This window comes from Crocuta crocuta, unplaced genomic scaffold (genome assembly GCF_008692635.1).
Source record: "Crocuta crocuta isolate KB4526 unplaced genomic scaffold, BGI_CrCroc_1.0 scaffold196, whole genome shotgun sequence".
NCBI lineage: Eukaryota > Metazoa > Chordata > Mammalia > Carnivora > Hyaenidae > Crocuta > Crocuta crocuta.
Window position 1 is genome coordinate 4612364 of NW_027531026.1, and position 19078 is coordinate 4631441.

Here is a 19078-nt window from a genome sequence, read left to right on the forward strand (position 1 = left end):
TTTTTTTTTAATTCTAACATGTTCAGTTACTAATTTTAGGAAATATACTTCTATCCTCAGCTTCCTCCTGTATGTTAAAAAAAAAGGGGGGGTGGGGGAAAGAAACTATAATAAAAGTTAGGAAGACTGTTGTTTTGATTAAATGAGATAGAGTTAAAAGTGGGGTCTACATTTATTACTCAATTAGTAAATATTGGTTCCATTCTTCCTCTCATAAAGTATTGCATTTAACATTTCCAAGTTTGCACCAGTTAACTTTGACCCTCTTCAGTAGGAGTTCAGTTAAATCAATTAAAATTTTCAGGCCTCCCAGAAATCTTTTCTGGCAAGATAGTATATAACTGAGTCAACTCCGTAACTAAACCAAATTATAAAATTGTTGTTAAATTCAACAAAACTTACTAACTCAAATTGTATAAATCTTCATTTGTTTGGTATTTCTCAAGAATAACTGTATGCAAAACATTTTACTAGATACTCTGAGGTACACAAAAATTAATCTACCACAGATCACAGTCATGTTTGAGCAATTTATCTGCTGATAAAACTTGTAAATTCTCATTTAGTATTAGCAAAAAAATGGAGAGGAAAAGAGAAAGGATAATCTCCTTATTTTTACCAGAAAAATACGTCTCCACAGGCATATTAAGTGTGGGGGGGAAATGAGAGGGGGGAGAAAAAGCTCTTGTGTGAAAAATACTGTCAATATTTGCATAAGTCTCTATGGAAATAAATCTTAATCAGTCTTCAAAGGAGGTTTGGACTTGTTTGCTACGCCCATCTATAACTAACCAAAATATGAAAAAGCTGTTCTTTTCTCTCATTGCCTTTGCTTCCTCATCTCTAAATAAGAGGGTATGTGTGGTAAGATCATCTGTAAAGTCAGTATTACTTCTAAAATTCACAGTCTGAGCATCCAGACCATTAATGTTTTTATTTAAGGAATTGTAATTTCTACAATATTCAGTCACAAAGTATGAGTCAGGAAAATGTTAGTAACATAGTTTAACTTGTCCCTTTACCAGAGACAGAAACAAACCCAGAGGAACTAATAATGTTGGCCAAAAACATGCAACTTATCCATGCAGAACCATGTCAAAGCTCAAATCAAGTCACTAAATCATCAGGTCTTTTCAAAAGAACTTTCAAGTCATTATTTATATTATTCATTATTTACCTGGAAGTTTATTTTTAAAGTTTGTGTTTGGACCTCTGCAAATTCTCCTTTCCTTTATTGGTATACATTGTATTGATGACAGGAAATTTTCACAAATATCAGTAAGTAGTTGTCTTTGAATTTATTAAAATGGGCTTTAAAAATTTTTTTATGTCTTCATTTTATTTTGAGAGACAGAGAGTGAGCAGGGGAGAGGCAGAGAGAGAGGAAAAAACAGAATCTGAAGCAAGCTCCAGGCTCTGAGCTGTCAGCATAGAGCCCAATGCGGGGCTCGAACCCACAGACTGGGAGATCATGACCTGAGCCGAAGTCAGACACTTAACCGACTGAGCCACCCAGGTGCCCCTAAAATCGGCTTTTAATTATGTGCTCTCAAGTTACAGTCACCTAGGGAATCTTGAAATGCTGGTAGTTTTGATAAGTGTGCAAATTCAAATATATTATACTTCAGTGGTGAGCATTGACAGAAATGAAAAGGTGGTAATTCAAAAAAACGTTTTAATGTTTATTTATTTTTGAAAGAGAGAGAAGCAGAGTGTGATGCAGAGAGAGAGGACAGAGAGAGAGGGAGACACAGAATCCGAAGCAGGCTACAGCATTCGAGCTCTCAGCACAGAGCCCAATGCAGGGCTCAAACCAGAAACTATGAGATCATGACCTGAGCTGAAGTCGGACACTTAACCAACTGAGCTACCCAGGCTCCCTGAGAAGGTGGTAATTCAAATGCAGCAGTGTTTAGAGGTGACATTAAAAATGTGACTGTGGTAACATCACTGATTTTTGACACTGCAAAACGTTTTATTCACTTGTCTCTTTCGAAGTGTCTATTGGGTTCCTAAGGCTGAAAATAGTTTTAAATCATTTGGGGCTTGCCTTTTGCCTGCATTACATTGATGCTGGGAATCTGTAAGCTGTGTGTTATGAAGGGTAATCAAGTTAAATTAGTGTAGTTGGTTAAATTGGGGGATAGTTACATTTTGGCTAAAAATATAACATGACTACATAGTGATGATGTCTTGAGATGGCCTATAAGATGGTTCTAACAAAATTTTTAAAGCTTAGAGAGAAACGTAAATAGAGACCTAACTATGGAAATTTTCAGTTCACAGTTAGTGTTGGGTAGGTAGGAAAAATGACATATGGACAGTGAACAGCAAGCCATGCTCACTCCACCTGAAGCATGTTTGGGTGAGAGTGACACCCTTTAACTTGCAGTGAGTTCTCAAAATTTTGCTAGTTCCAATATTGGATTATCACACAGACGCCATGGCACACAGCATATGCTGTGAATCTGTCAACATGAAATTATTACACAAACATAATGGTCTTTAAACACTCTTCCCTTAGATTACAAAAGAAGAAACTTGATTACAAGGAAAAGACTGTAGTCAGTTCTCCACTGTCTTCTCTGTTTAGAGAATAGTAGTAATGGGTAATTTTAATCCTACTGCTTTTGAATAGCAATATATATCTCGTCCATTTTCCTTGTTTCTTTTAACAACAAAGAGAAAGTCCATTGAGCTAATTTAAGCAAACATTAAAATCATAAAAGGAATAATGAGCATATAGGATAACTTACTGAACCCAAGAATTGTAAGAACTTTGTCTCTTCTCTGAAAACATACATTTGCTCTTCACTGTGCTGTTGCCTGTTCCTACCACTAAAGTTCATATGTCCTTTTTTTTCAGCTGACCAGCTGAATTTCAAGAAATTTAGTGACTCATCATTGACCCAGCCTGGTCAAACTTCTCCCCCAGATCAAATCAGCTATGAATGGAAGGACAGGGTCATGAATCCACTATGCATATTTTGGGGTGGAAGATAGGATTCTGAGAACTCATGACCTAGGCATATCCCAAAAGGTTCCTACCATACTGTATTAAAATATTTTATGTTTGAGCCATATGGTATTTCTAAGATAATTAAACATCATTTCATTACATAGTATCTCAATTCTATAGCAAAAAGAACAAAACTTACAATGGGAAATATTGTCCTTAAAGTACATCTTAGTGGTTGAATTCTTTTAGGAGGGGAAGGGATTTTTTTTTAAGTCAGCAAAAGGTTGTGACTGTAAGAGCTTGTGTTGTTTAACTGACTATTCCTCAGCACTGTGCCTTGAGCTCTTTGGAGCAGAAGCCATGCATGTCCAAATCTAACCAACACTTAGGCTTGTGTCAGTCTTATCTGAAACTCTGGTAAAGGTCAGACAGTTGCCAAAAAGTTGGGTGATTCTAAATGATGGAACTAATGTCCATCTTTATAAAAGCAGACATTTTTGAAATATTCCAATCTCTATCATGATGAATCAACTTAGAAGTCAATTAACATGCTCTCCTTTCTGATTCTTCCACAAGATATCCCACTGAGTTACCGCCAGAATTTTCATTCTGTAACAGGCTGTTTGATCACCTCAGTGTCAGACACTTGATACAGTCCCACTGACTTGGGTGCGTGTTCCAGTATTAATTATGGAAAGAAGGGAGAAAACCCTGTTGGACCCAATGATTAGAAAAAGAAGTTAGAACAAATTTACATAAGCAACAACTCAAAACATGCTCCATAATTACAGACATACGCAGATATACATAAAGATATGAAGTGCTGACAGGAAATGAAATTCAGAGACAAAAATCTCCAAGTAACCAAACATTTTTTATTTATTTTTTCCTGGCTTAGGCCAATCAGTACTAATCCCTCAAGGCTGATATGGTCCAGATAGAACCTTACTTGGAAGCCTCCATAAACAGCACTGAAATCCTTCCCAGGAACATTAGGCATGCTTATTTATCCCATAGAAAGAGTTTCCATTGTATCACAGCTTACTTTTGGTCTTAGACTGTTTATTTTTTCTTTCACACTGAATTCCTAATAGGAGATTTAAGGGAGGTGGTAACATTTTCCAATAGTGACTATGTGTTCAGCACTTTATACATAGCATCTCATTTAATCTTTGTAAGAACCTCTTTGTATACATAAGGAGACTGAAGCTCTGGAATTGTTGTTGCTACTGATTGTCCCTCTGATGTATATATAAATATATGTGTTTGTATGTAGGTGTATATATGTAATTTATATATGCTCACACTTTTTCTACCAGATGAAACTGAGAAGGAGGATTTATCTAGTAAAGAAGTATCATTGTGTGAAAAAAAGATGACATTCAGTGTTGACAAGTTCCAAATTTGGCTTAGGTGTGGGAGCTAAGGCATGGGATTTGAAGCCCGTAAGAACATATTGTTTTCCTATTCTGTTTATCTGATGTGCCCCTCATTCTTCTGTCTGTATGCTTATCCTTTATATTTTGATCTTAATAAGAAATAGTGGATATAAAATATAATATAAATATAAAATATATTAAAATATTAATATTTCTTTCCCCTTTGTTTGGAAACCAACATACCAGAAAGCAAATACCTCCGCTTGTCTCTTTCACTGCTCTATCCCCTTTGCCTAGACTGCCCCTTGGAATTTAGTAAGCACTCAATAAATATCTGTCAGGTAAATGAATGAAAAAGAGAGTATAAAACTGAGAAAGAAAAACCACTACAAAAACTACCCCCATCATAGTACTTTTTTCTCTGTGGAGTCATTTTCTGTTTACTCCTCTGTGTCTCCTGCTGGGAACTGACATGTGGATATCTTCACAATTGTATTCACATTCCCTGGAAAAATGTCTAGCCCTGTTATATAAGGTTGTAATAAAAATTGTCAAAAAGTCTGGGACCACGGGCGATTTGCTTCCTTATCATCATGAAGTTGTTTACATGGGAAGTAGGTTTGAATATCAGTGTATATTTCTTCAAAGACACAGTCACAGAACAAACACAGATAATTGTGACAGAATAAATCAAAGCAAACTAAAGAAAGTAAAAAGTACAATAAATATTTTTCAGTGTTTCAGGATTTAAGAGGTATCCTGAATTTCTTAGGTGTATGAAAGAATGACTATGCGAACTAACCATAAACAATCAAATAAAAAATAATTATTAAGTAGTGCTAGCCCTTTGGTTAGTCAATAGTAAGTGTGTGTACTGTGCCATTAGACCAGAACCTGTTCATTTTATGTTCTGTTTCCTTCCTTAGTCTGTGAATTTCTGGTACGTACTGGTGATGAACGATGAACACTCAGAGAGGCGATATCTGCTATTTTTCCTTCTGAGTTGGGGACTTCCAGCTTTTGTGGTGATTCTCCTCATAGTCATTTTGAAAGGAATCTATCATCAGAGCATGCCACAGATATATGGACTCATCCATGGTGACCTGTAAGTACATCCAGGCACAACTCATTTAGCCTTTTTAGCCTTTTTGTACTTGGACAGCTTTAGTAGTAGATGGTGAAATGATTGACGAAGTGCTATGGCTAAAGGAGTAATACCAGGCAGACCACGGACTCCTCCCAGATGGTCTGAATCTCTACTTCCTCTAATTATCCCTTTGAGTAAGAAACTGTTACCTCTCCAGTTCCCTTGATAGATAGTTTTGTCAGGTGAGTAGGTATATTAGACAGTTCACAGTAATTTGTACTTTTGCATAATTTATTTTATTAGATTGAGACAAAAATACCTAGTGAAATCAAGAACTATGAAAATTTTGATAAAGAATACAATCAGTGAAAAATACGGAGTATGGCATATTATGTAAGGAGTCTGATATTTATTTGGGGGTAGAGGGTTGGGAGAGGGTGACAGTCACTGCCATCTATTACATCCTTAAATACCGAAAGACTGTATCAGAGTGAATGGAAAGTGTCTGCAAAAGTACACAGAAAAGAGACAGGGTCAACTAGGACCTTCGTATATATTCTTAGTAAAGTACACTTATAGTCTTAAAATGTAACAAATCTGTATACATATATACACATATATACATGCCTTAATCGTGAGTCTGGTATCTTATGGCGTTGAGGACCACTCAGCCCCTTTATTGACTCCACATACAGGAAAAATCCTTAGGAGTGCCTGGGTGGTTCAGTCAGTTAAGCATCTGAGTTGATCTTGGCTTGGATCATGATCTCTCGGTTCTGGAGTTTAAGCTTCAGGTCGGGCTCTGCACTGATAGCGTGGAGCCTGCTAAAAATTGTGTCTGTCCCTCTCTCTGCCCCTTCCCCACTTGCACTCTCTCTTTCTCCCTCAAAATAAATAAATAAACTTTTTTTAAAAACCTCTTTATAATAATAAAGCTTAATCAACTCCCTTGGTGTAACGAGGATTAGAGGGAAAAAGTAACATTTCTAAATAAGAAAGAATAGCTCGGGGCGCCTGGGTGGCTCTGTTGGTTAAGCGTCCGACTTCGGCTCAGGTCATGATCTCACAGTTCGTGGGTTCGAGCCCCGCATCGGGCTCTGTGCTGACAGCTAGCTTGGAGCCTGGAGCCTGTTTCAGATACTTTGTCTCCCTCTCTCTCTGACCCTCCCCTACTCACTCACTCTCTCTCTCTCTCTCAGAAATAAATAAAACATTTAAAAAAAAAGAAAGAAAGAATAGCTTATTCATAATCTTAGGAAGACTGTATTACCTTATTATCTCACAGGTTATTGTGAAGATAAAATTAGTTAATAGGTGTGAAAAATCTTTAAAAGGATAAGTACTATATAAACAGAAGTCATTTCAATATTATTATTGCCCCTGATCAGGTATAACTGTCCATTAATAATTAATAAATACTTGTTATTGAGGTTTGCAAATGTATTTCACAAATGGGCAATCACACACACACATATCCCCCTACGTTCCACCAAGGAAACTAGCTATGTAATACAAATACACCCACTGAGATGCCATATATAGTCATTTTTTATTGAGATTCAATAATACATCCTCATACTGATTACCTTGTAGCATTATAATGTATTTGATGCATATAAAATTCTAAAAACCTAATCTTCTAGAAGGGAATTATTGTGTCTTTTCAAAATTATGTTGTGACATTTCGTTACCCCTGATGGGGCAGCCAGGATTAATTTCAGAAGGTTCAGCATCATTCTTTGTTGGATACAAAGCAACCATGAGACAAGCCCTGGCGGCCAGCTGCCCATCCCTTTCGTGAGCTTCCTGGCAACACAGGACTTACTTGGCAGCAGTTTTAGCATTAACACGTGTACCCACCCAGCCTTGGTAAATGGAACCTGATAAAAAGTGATATTAACTAGAAGGAACTCTCTTGGTGCTTCTAAAGGGATTTTTAAAGACAGAAATAGGGGCACCTGAGTGGCTCAGTTGGGTAAGCATCCAGCTTCTACTCAGGTCATGGATTGTGGTTTATGAGTTCGAACCCTACATCTGGCTCTGTGCTGACAACTCAGACCCTGGAGCCTACCTCAGATTCTGTGTCTCCCTCTGTCTCTCAAATATAAATAAAAGCCCCTCTTTCTCTCAAAAATAAATAGAAGCTCAAAAAATTTAAACAGAGAAATAAACTATTATACAAGAATGTCCAACCCATCTGACTTAAAATATTTGCCTTCTGAGGCTTTTGCAAAATGTTTTTTATTATTGGCTCAATTCTAAGTAAAATGCAAAGCACATTAACCTCTACCTGGTTTTCATATGTTAGGAATTATAGACCAAAAGTGACTAACTTTTGTAACTCTTTTTTTTTTTAATTTTTTAAATGTTTCATTTATTTCTGAGAGAGAGAGAGACAGTGTTAGCAGAGGAGGGTCAGAGAGAGGGAGATACAGAATCTGAAATAGGCTCCAGGCTCTGAGCTGGCAGTCAGCACAGAGCCTGCCGCCGGGCTCGAACCCACGAACCATGAGATTATGACCTGAGCCAAAGTCGGATGCTTAACTGACTGAGCCACCCAGGCGCCCCTAACCTTTGTAACTCTTATAGGTTACCCTGATCCTCCATTCATGTAGAATTCCTAAATCATCCCTGTGTAAATTTGTTATAGTTTCTTTTTAATTCTGTATTTTCTTTATCACTTTAATTTCAATATAAAGATATAAATTATGATTTATGTAAAATATTTTATACTTATAATATCGTGTAAGAAGTTTTCTGTAGCGGTAATGATAGGAATTGTGGTTACATGAAATAGTAGCTCATCTGCTGTGCAGTGGTTACTTCACAGTAACAAAAAATGCCTTTCGATGAAGAATTTTCTCTAATGCGGATATCCATATATACCAGTTGTTATTTTCTTTTGTCCAACTTTGGAACCAAGATTATGGTAATTTCATAAAAACAGGAAGTGATCTCTCTTCCTCTGTTAGCTGGAAAGGTTTTCAAATTCAGTGTTATTTCTTTTTCAGTATTTTTTTTTAAGGTAAGCTCTGTGCCCAACATGAGGCTTGAAGTCATGACCCCAAGATTAAAAGTTGAATGCTCTACTGACTGAGCCTGCCAGCATACCCTTCTTCCTTAGTATTTTAGAAGACTTTACACATGAAGCTAGCTAGGCCTTGAGTTTTCTTTACAGGAAGACTTCTTTCTTTTTTCTTCTTCTTTTTCTTTTTTTTGAGAGAGAGAGAGCGAGAGTGAACGAGAGAGAACAAGTACGTAAGGACNAAGACTTCTTTCTTTTTTCTTTTTCTTTTTCTTTTTTTTGAGAGAGAGAGCGAGAGTGAACGAGAGAGAACAAGTACGTAAGGACCAGAGGGAGAGAGAGGCAGGGCTGAGCAAAGCAGGGCTGGGGCTTGCCCAGTAGTGGGAGGCTTGAGCTCACAAGATGTGGCACTCAGACTCACAAACATGAGATCATGACCTGAGCTAAAGTCAGATGCTTAACCAACTGAGCCACCCAAGTGCCTTATAGGAACACTTTTAACTGCAGATTTATTTTCCTAAAAATATATGGAACTATTCATATTTTCTGTATCTAGTTCTTCCTGTGTCATTTTGGTAAATCTTTTTTCTATGAATGTTTTCATTTCACATAGGTATTTAATTTTTTAATGTTTGTAAGATCTGCAATAATGAATCTTTTTTTCATTCTTGATACTGATAATTTGTGTCTTTTCTCACTTCTTTTCCTCTCTTGATAAGTCTTGCTGATAATTTATTAATATTATTTTTTTCCCCAATCTAGCTTTTGACTAGTGGATAATCTCTATTATGCATTTGTTGTCTGTTTCATTTTAACTTCATCAATTTCTGTACTCATCTTTTATTACTGTTATTGTTTGGGTTTTATCTGATTTATTTACTTTTTCTTTCCTTATTTGCTTTTTTTCTTACTGTATGCCAGGTACTACGCATTTATTTTATTAATTTTTAAAATTTTTCCCGGGCTTCATCAAGGTACAGTTGACATATTATGTAAGTTAAGGTGATGATTTGATACATCACTTGCAAAATGACTACTACAGTAGAGTTAGTTAACACTTCCATCACCTCACATAATTACCTTTTTAAACGTGTGTGATAACATTTAAGATTTACTCTTTTAGCAACTTTCAATCATATAATACACTGTTGTTCACTGTAGTCATTATGCTGTACATTGAATCCCCAGAACTTATTCATCTTATTAACTGAAAAGCTTTTGACCAGCATCTCCCCATTTCTCCCAACCACAGCCCATGGCAACCAACACTCTACCCTCTGTTTTTATGAGCTTGGCTTTTTTAGTTTCCTCATATAAGTGAGATCATACAGTATTTATCTTTCTCTGTCTATCCCTTATGGCCTCAGGGTCTATCCATGTTGTTGCAAATGGCAGGATTTTCTTCTTTCTCATGGCTGAATAATATTCTGTTGCACTGATATAAAAATGTGTGTGTGTGTGTGTGTGTGTGTTATATGTACACATCACATTTTCTTTATCCATTCATCTATAGACACACACTTAGGTTGTTTCCGCATCTTAGCTATTGTGAATAATACTGCAATGAAGGTGGAGTACAGATCTCTCTTCAAGAACCAGATTTCATTTCCTTTGGATATATACCCAGAGTTGTGATTGCTGATTCATATGATAGTTCTGTTTTTAATTTTTTGAGGAACTTCCATACTGTTTTCTTTAGTGGCTGTGCCAGTTTACATTCCCACCAACATTCTGTGATCTTTATTATTTCCTTTCTTCTGCTAAGTTTGGGCTTAGTTTGTTCTTTTTTGCTAGTTCCTTGAGGTGTTGTTAATTTGTTAGGCTGTTAATTTGACACCTTTCTTTTTTCCTAAAAAGGCATTTATCACTATAAATGTCATCTTATAATTGTTTTGGTATGTTGTGTTTCCGTTTTTGGTTTTTTTCAGGACTTTTTTTATTTCACTTTTGATTTCTTCTTTTATCCATTTGTTGTTCAGAAGTATGCTTAATTTCCACGTACTTGTGAATTTTCCAGTTTTCTTCCTGTTAGTGATTTCTAGTTTCATGTCATTGTGGTTAGAAAAGATATTTGGTATGCTTTCACTCTTCTTAAATTTGTTAAGACTTGTTTTGTAGCCTAATACATGATCTATTCTGGAGAATGTTTTATGTGCACGTGACAAAAATTTATATACTGTTACTATTGGATTGAATGTTCTGTATATGTATTTAGATTCATTTAGTCTAAACTATAGTTCAAGTCCAACATTTCCTTATTGATTTTCTTATTGGATGATCAAACCATTGTTGAAAGTGGAATATTGAAGTTCCCTGCTATTATCATATTGTTGTTTATTTCTCCCTTCATATCTGTGAATATTTTCTTATATATTTGGGTGCCCTGACATTGAGTACACATGGATTTATGATTGTTATATACCCTGTTGATGAACTGACCCTTTATTGTTATTATATCATGGCTTTATCACTTGTACATTTTGAATTGTTTTTGTTTTGGTTTATTTTGTCTGATATAAATATAGCCACCCCTGGCCACTTTTGGTTTCCACTTGATAGATTATCTTTGTCACTTTTTTTTTACTGTGAGCCTATGTATGTCCTTAGAGCTGAAGTGACTCCCTTATAGGCAGCATATCATTAGATCTTGTATTTTTTTAAATGTTTATTCATTTTGAGAGAGAGAGAAAGAAAGAAAGACGGAATTAAAGCAGGGAAGGAACAGAGAGAGAGGGAGACGCAGAATCCAAAGCAGGCTGCAGGTTCTGAGCTGTTAGCACAGAACCTGAGGCTGGACTCAAACTCACGGACTGCAAGATCGTAACCTGAGCTGGTCGGATGCTTAACCGACTGAGCCACCCAGGCACCCAAGATCTTGTCTTTTTTATTTTTAAGTTTTTCTTTATTTATTCTAAGAGAGAGAGACAGCGCACACAAGCATGAGTGGAGGAGGGGCAGAGAGAGAGGAGAGAGATTCTCCCGAGCAGGCATTGCATGGTCAGCACAGAGCTAGATGGGGCTCAAACTCACAAACCATGAGATCATGACCTGAGCTCAAATCAAGAGTCAGCCGCTTAACTGACTGAGCCACATGGTCACCCCAGATATTGATTTATTAATCTAATCATCCACTCTACCTTTTAATTGGAGAATTGAGTTCATTTATATTGAGTATTTATTGATATATAAAAACTCACTAATGCAATCGTATTAATTGTCTTCTGGCTATTTTGTAGTTCCATATTCCTTTCTTCTTTCCTTGCTGTCTTCTTTTATTAATTAATGGTTTTCCTTAGCGGTGTACTTTGGCTCCCTACTCTTTGTATATCTTTGTATCTTTGTGTATCTACTGTAGGTTTTTTTTTTTTTATGGGTACCATGAGGCTTACATAAAACCTCATCTAGATATAGCTATTTTATTCTAACAATTTGAACTTCAATCAAATGCACAAACTCTACCCTTCTACTTTACCCCTGCTCCTTTTATGTTTTGATGTTACAACTTACCTCTTTTTAAATTGTGTTTTCATTTAAAATTTAATGTAGCTGCAGTTACTTTCAATGCTTTTTTTCTTTAACCTTCATGCTGGAGTTATATGATTATCATACAATGATAATACATTATTGAGAATTCTGGATTTGACTGTATAGTTATCTTAACTAGTGTACTGTATATTTTCACATGTTTTCAGATAACCAATTAGCATCCTTTCATTTCAGCCTGAAGAACTCCTTTCACCTTTTCCTTTCCTTTTTCTTCTTTTTTTTTTTTTGTCTCTTATTTTAGAGAGAGAGAGAGAGAGAGCACATGCAAGCAGGGGAGGGGGCAAAGGGAAAGAGAGAGAATCTTAAGCAGGCTCCACACTCAGCTCACAGCCCACGGCGACACAGGGCTTGATCTCACGACTTTGAGATCATCGCTTGAGCTGAAATCAAGAGCCAGATGCTCCACCATCTGAGCTACCCAGGCACCCCTCTTTTCACCCTTTCCCATAAAACAGGTCTAGTGGTGATGAAATTCTTCAGCTTTTATTTGTGTGGGAAAATCTTTATTTCTCCTTCATTTTGCCAGATAGGGTATTCTTGATTAGCATTTTTTTGCTTCCAGCACTCTGAATATATCATCCCACTTACTCCTTCCTGGCCTGGAAGGTTTCTGCTGAGAAATCCACTGATAGCATTATGGGGGGNGGGGAGGGAGTGGGGTCCTTGGAAGTTATAAGCTTCTTTTCTGTCTCTGCTTTTAAGATTTTTCACAGTTTTTTTATAATGTGTTTTGGAAAAGTTGAGTTTGTTTAGGGACCTAGATTATCTATTCAAAAGTCCAATAAACATTTCTACCAGAATGGCACCTAGCTCTCTTATATTTAGTGTGTTCCAAATTGATCTTCTAAATGTGAGCTTTGGCCTGTATTTCCTAGGAAAGTTCCACTACCCACCCAGGTACCTAAGCTGTGAACTTAAGAATTTTTCTACTTCTTTTTTCTTACACTTCACATCCTATTAGTCACAAATTATTTTCTAGCCTAACTCCTACATGTCTTCCTAATGTACCTTCTCATTTTCATCTTCATCTCTTATTTCATCACCATTTCTTCAGTTCACTTCTTTCATCTTTGTCTGGTCTGTTGGGTTGCCTCCTGACTTGTGTTCCCATTTCTAATTTCTTCCTTGTTAATCCATCCACTAAATTCTGAAATATGGAAATGATCATATAACTCTGATGCTTAAAACCCAACAGTTGCTTTTCATTACTTTCAAGTTCATGGACTAATAGGTCATCCATAGTTGACACTAACCTGTTGAACTAGCTTCATTTAACATCCCTCACACCCATCCTCCCCAATTAACTTTGTAACTGAATCATTTGATATTTCCAATGATCTCTTGTGCCTGTACCTTTGAATATATCTTTTATGTCTCAAATGGTTTTCTTTGCTTTTGTCTGCCTAGAAAATATCTTTTTTTTTAATAATATCTAGATACTGTAGAGTATTTAGTTTCAGACTAAAATACTACCTCTTATATATAGCCTTGGTAGACTCAGAGCCTTTCGTAAATCCTATGATTTATCAACCATACTATATTTTGAGCACTTGATTATGTCAGGTATGTTCATTGAAATTCAGACTGGAGATCAGTGACTAATAACTGGTAACATATGGTAAAAGTTACTAAATTTTTGAAGGACACAGGGTATAATTTACTCTTGAATATAAATATCTGAACCAAAAAAAGGAAAGCCTTAACAACCCTAAGCTAAATGTATACAAAGGAGGGTTTAGAGATACCTTTCATGCTTTCTCTATGCAGTAACATATATATAATAAAAATTTACAGATAATATGATTATCAAAGTTTATCTAAAATACTTGGAAGTCACCAAATAATTCTGTATCTCAGTTTAAAGATTACAGGAGAACTGTGGTATCTTATAAGAAAAAGATTTTCTTATACATACATAAAAAGTTAAATTGTAATTTACCAAGACTATGGATTTTTTAATCTAGGTTTAAATCACATAACATGATCTGGAGGAAGATCCTACAGAGACTATAAAATTTTTAATTTACTGTTGTCTGTAAAGTAGAAAATCTGGTATAGACTTGTTATTGCTCCTTTGTCATTGAACCAGAGGATTTTATGACTCTCTGAAGAATCACTATACTCAAAGTTAACCAAAAAAAGCTTCCTATACTTTTAACATTTTTCTTAAAGACGTCTTCATCACTTTTTGAAATTAATGCTAGAAAATTTCCCAGCTTTTTATCTTATAATTGAACAGTGCTGAAATAAAATAAAGTCAAAGTAAAGGAAATCAATCAAGACTGATTGGTCACCAGAGGTGATTCTGCTGAGAGTACCCAGAGGTAGTTTCTACTGAGTAGGTTATCGAGTATCCTTGGAAGTACTCACCCGTTTTCCTTGGATTCACTTCTCGGCTATTTGAGAAAAAAGAAACAAGCTAAAGAGAAATCTTTAGCCTGATCTTGCAAAGTGGAGAGAGAAGAGAATACGGAACTGAGTCAAGAACCAGGGTGGAAGCAAAAAGAATATAGCCCTGAGAATTGTCCCTAAATAGATTAAACAAAACAAAACAAAACCATTAATTTGAGTCCACAAATCCGTGGCTACGGAAGGATAGAGTGATTGAGAATGAGTGTCAGAGACATGCCATGTAGCGAAGAGGACAGTGAAGACTTTCTTATCTCAGTATTCCTACCTTTCAGCTGCAAGACCCTGATACATCTATAAATGTCAATAGCAGTAAAACTGACCCAAAAATGATGATAGGTTGGTTTGTACTTTCAAATGCTTGCTTTTTTCTTTCTTGTTTGCTAATTCATATGAAGTCAAACCTTAAAAGAAAATCAGCATACACCTATAGAATAACTATTATGTGCAAAGGCCTAAGTGAATTTTCATCTATGTAAGCTAAGAATTTGTTTGCTCATAATGAAAAAATGCATAACTTAATTTTAAAATTTATGACATTTAAAATTTTTTAGTATTTCACTTTCTTAGCATTTTAGCATATTTTACTCTTGATACTTTCAATAAATCTTTTTTTAATAAATCTTAATTGTAACCTCCTCTGATTATCCTGATCCTGAACTGAATTACCTATTTTATAAATTCCTCAATCCTCTGAAAGCAGTCTAATTCAGTTAGCTATATTAGGAGAAATTGTTGTTAATATAGAGGACAAGTCTGTATGCTCTAAGTTAGAACTAAGCAGAAGTAATAGTGCTCTATTGGAAGTATCATCACATGAGATTTTTTATTTTTATTAAATTAAATTTAATTATTTAATTAAATAAATATAGAGAGCCTGTTTACTTATTGTCTAAGATTAGAGAATATTGCCATAAATCTATGGAGGAGGGGTATTGTCAGGATCTCTTCAAAGGTTTGTTCAGATAGGGGTATATTATTATACATGGGTGTATATATACACACACACACATGCACGCACGCATGCACACACACAATATATGAACATAGAGCAGCTGCTTTAGACTAGCATTTTCCATTTATTCAGAGCTCCAAAATAAAGAGATATTGGAAGTATGTTTTCCTTTAAAATAATAGAATCACAGAAGTGAAGGGTTGGAAAATGCCTAGCTTGCCTTAATAAAGTCCTCAAAAACATCATGATTCAAACCCCTGTTCAAAATATCTTGAACCTCTTAAACCAAATATTCAGTTTGTTTGACTTTTTATGGCACTGATTAACAACTTTTCCACCAATCTTATCTCACTCCCTTATCTTGTGTTAGGTTTATCTCTCCTAGCAACAACCGTAGCTTTTGTGACTACTGCTTTATCTCTATGAGAAAAATTCTGCCTGGTGCCTTCAGTTACATCCTTCATGGCTTCTTAGTCCCTAGATCCTTCTCTTTACAGGCAAGGTGGAACTTGGACAAAAGAGAACTTTATAAAGCCTTAAATCCAGTCCCAATGCTATCCTTGAGTAATCTTTACAGCATTGCAGACAAATGTTCATTCACTTTATAGTAGAACTCATCCGGTAAAAAGAGTGTATTTCCTTGCAGGGCTTTTTCACATAGAGTAAAAATCTTTTAGATTCTGTTTAAATGTCTGATTGCAGAGTTCATACCAAAAAAAAAAAAAAGAAACAAAAAATAACCCATTATTTTCAACGTGATAATCCTTAAGTTTTATGTGACAGTTATTTTTTTTCAAGCTAAACATTTCTGATGTGTTCAAATATGTCCTTTTGGGGTACCTGGGTGGTTCAATCAATTAAGCATTAGGCATCTGACTCTTGATTTCAGCCCCACACTGGGCTATGCACTGGCAGCATGGAGTCTGCTTGGAATAATCTCTCTCCCTCTCTCTCTGCCCCTCCCCTGCTCATGCTGGCTCTTTCTCTCTCTCTCTCTCTCAAAATAAGTCCATAAATGTAAAAAAAAAAAAAAGTTCTCATACGGCATGCTTTTACATCTTTTCACTATCTTAGTAGCTCTCTTCTAAACTTATTCTATCTGTATCAGTCTTTCTTCTTATATTTTATTTTTGAAAGAATTTTAAACACAGAAAAGTTGCAAAAAATTGTCAGTATTTACATATACCTTCACCCTGGGTACACACACACATACTTACATAGCCGTAGCACAATGATCAAAACCAAGATATTAACTGTGATAAATAACTGTTAACTAAATGGCAGACTTTGCTCAGTGTTTCCCAGTGCCTTTTTCTGTTCCAAAATCCAGTGCTGGATTCCACATGTCATTCACAGATTACATCTCTTTGTCTCCTCCAATCTGACAGTTCCTCTGTCTTCCCTTGTTTTTACTTTTGATGAGTACTGGTGAGTCATTTAATAGAATGTCTCCAAATTTGGTTTTATTTAATGGTTTTCCATAATTAGATGGAGGTATGCATTTTTTTTTTTTTTTTGCGAAAATGGCACACAGTATTAAAGGACAAGTTTTTTTTTAAATAATTTATTGTCAAGTTGGTTTCCAAATAACACCCCGTGCTCGTCCCCATAAGTGCCCTCCTCCATGCCCATAACTCCCTTCCCCTCCCCCCACCCTCATCAGCCCTCAGTTTGTTCTCCGCGTTCAAGAGTCTCTCATGGTTTGCATCCCTCCCTCTCCACCACTATTTTTCCCTTTCTTCTCTCCCATGGTCCTCCATTAAGTTCCTCCTAATCCACCTATACATGCAAACATATGGTATCTGTCCTTCTCTGCCTGACTTATTTCGCTCAGCCTAACACCCTCAAGTTCCTTCCATGTTGCTACACATGGCCAGATTTCATTCTTTCTCATGGGCATGTAGTATTCCATTGTGTAGATAAACCACATCTTCTTGATCCATTCATCCGTTGATGGACACTTAGGCTCTTTCCATGTTGTGGCTATTGTTGAGAGTGCTGCTATGAACACTGTAGTACATGTGCCCCTATGCATCAGCACTCCTGTATCCCTTGAGTAAATTCCTAGGAGTGCTATTGCTGGGTCATAGGGGAGTTCTATTGTTAATTTTATGAGGAACCTCCACAGTGTTTTCCAGAGGGGCTACACCAATTTAAATTCCCACCAACAGTGTAGGAGGCTGCCCATTTCTCCACATCCTCGCCAGCATCTAGAGTCCTCTGATTTGCTCATTTAGCCACTCTGACCGGCATGAGGTGGTATCTCAGTGTGGTTTTGATTTGTATTTCCCTGATGAGGAGGGATGCTGAGCATCGTTTCATGTGTAAAGGACAAGTTTTTGTGTGTCAGCATGTTTTCAGTTCTCTTTTATATATACCTAAGAGTGGAATTGTTGGGTCATATAATTTAACTTGCTGCTTTCATGATTCTCTCCTTGTCTTTGTCTTTCAGCAGTTTAATTATATATCTAGATATGGTTCTCACTGGTTTCTCCTAATTAGAGTTTGTTGAGCTTAAGGTGGAGATTAATGTTTTTTTTTTTTTTTACCATATTTGGGGAGGTTTTGGCTATTTTTTCTCCAAATATTTTTTCATCCCTTTCTCTCCTCTTTTGGGACACTTAGTATTCATTCGTTGATAATCTTGATGATGTCTTAAGAACTCTGAAATTCTGTTGAATTTTCTTCATTGTTTTTCTTTCTGTTGCTTAGACTTGATAATCTCAACTGACCTATTTTTATATTTAATGATTCTTTCTTCTACCTGTTTTAAACTGCTGTTGAGCCTTTCTAATGAAATTTTCATTTTAGTTATTAGACTCTTTATAATATACTCTAGAATTTCTGTTTTTGTTTTGTTTACAGCAATTTCTTTCTCTGTATTGGTATTCTTTATTTGATGAGACATCATTCTTATACATTCAATTAGTTCTTTAGACATGGTTTCCTTTTATTATTTGAGTATATTTTAAATAGCTGATTTAAAGTCTTTATCCAATAGATTTGACATCTAGTTTTATTCAGTGATAGTAACTATTGCTGCTTTTTTCCTCCTATATACGGACCATACTTTCTTATTTCTTTGCATGTTTTGTAATTTTTGTATAAAACTGGATATTCTAAATATAATGTAGAAAATCTGAAAATAATATTCTCCCTTTTCCTTGGGGATTGTTGTTTCTGCTCATTACAGTGTAATTCCTCATTTATTGAGTTTTATGAACTAATTCTATAAATGTATAAAACTAAATTCTATAAATATTCTTTGTCAGAGTGACTGCTGATCTGTGTTCTGTTAGTTTAGTGACTAATCATTGACAGATATTTCCTTAAATGTCTGGAACTGAGAAACCTCCCACTTTTTGCCAAGTGGTTCTATGTGCATGTTAGAACATGACTTCAACACTCCATCAGACAGTTGACAACTACCCCTTAGCCTTCACTTCCTGCTTATGTAGATCCTCAAGGACAACCAGTAATGAGAGAGCCTAAGATCTTCTCAGGTCGTTCCTGAGCATAGGCACAGTCCTAGGCATGCATATGGATTTCTAAATTCTTAGGAATATACTGGCCCTCTCCAAAGCCTCTGTGGACATCTCATACCCCAGCTTTTCTTACAAGCTTTTTGGTTTGTCTGTTTGCCCCAGTTGTTGACATTCATTAGTTCAGGAAGCCATGGAGTTAAATCCCTTGCTTTACATTGTTTTTAATAAACAAC

General features: G+C 35.9%; 1 protein-coding gene across 1 annotated transcript in view; it reads left to right on the top strand.

Moving 5' to 3' along the window:
* The window catches only part of ADGRV1 (adhesion G protein-coupled receptor V1), a 506890-nt gene that overhangs the window by 322245 nt on the left and 165567 nt on the right, over positions 1-19078 (top strand). The window contains exon 86 of the mRNA XM_077770967.1: positions 5265-5443. Coding sequence (XP_077627093.1) covers positions 5265-5443 — 179 coding nt within the window. The remainder of the gene's footprint in view (positions 1-5264; positions 5444-19078) is intronic.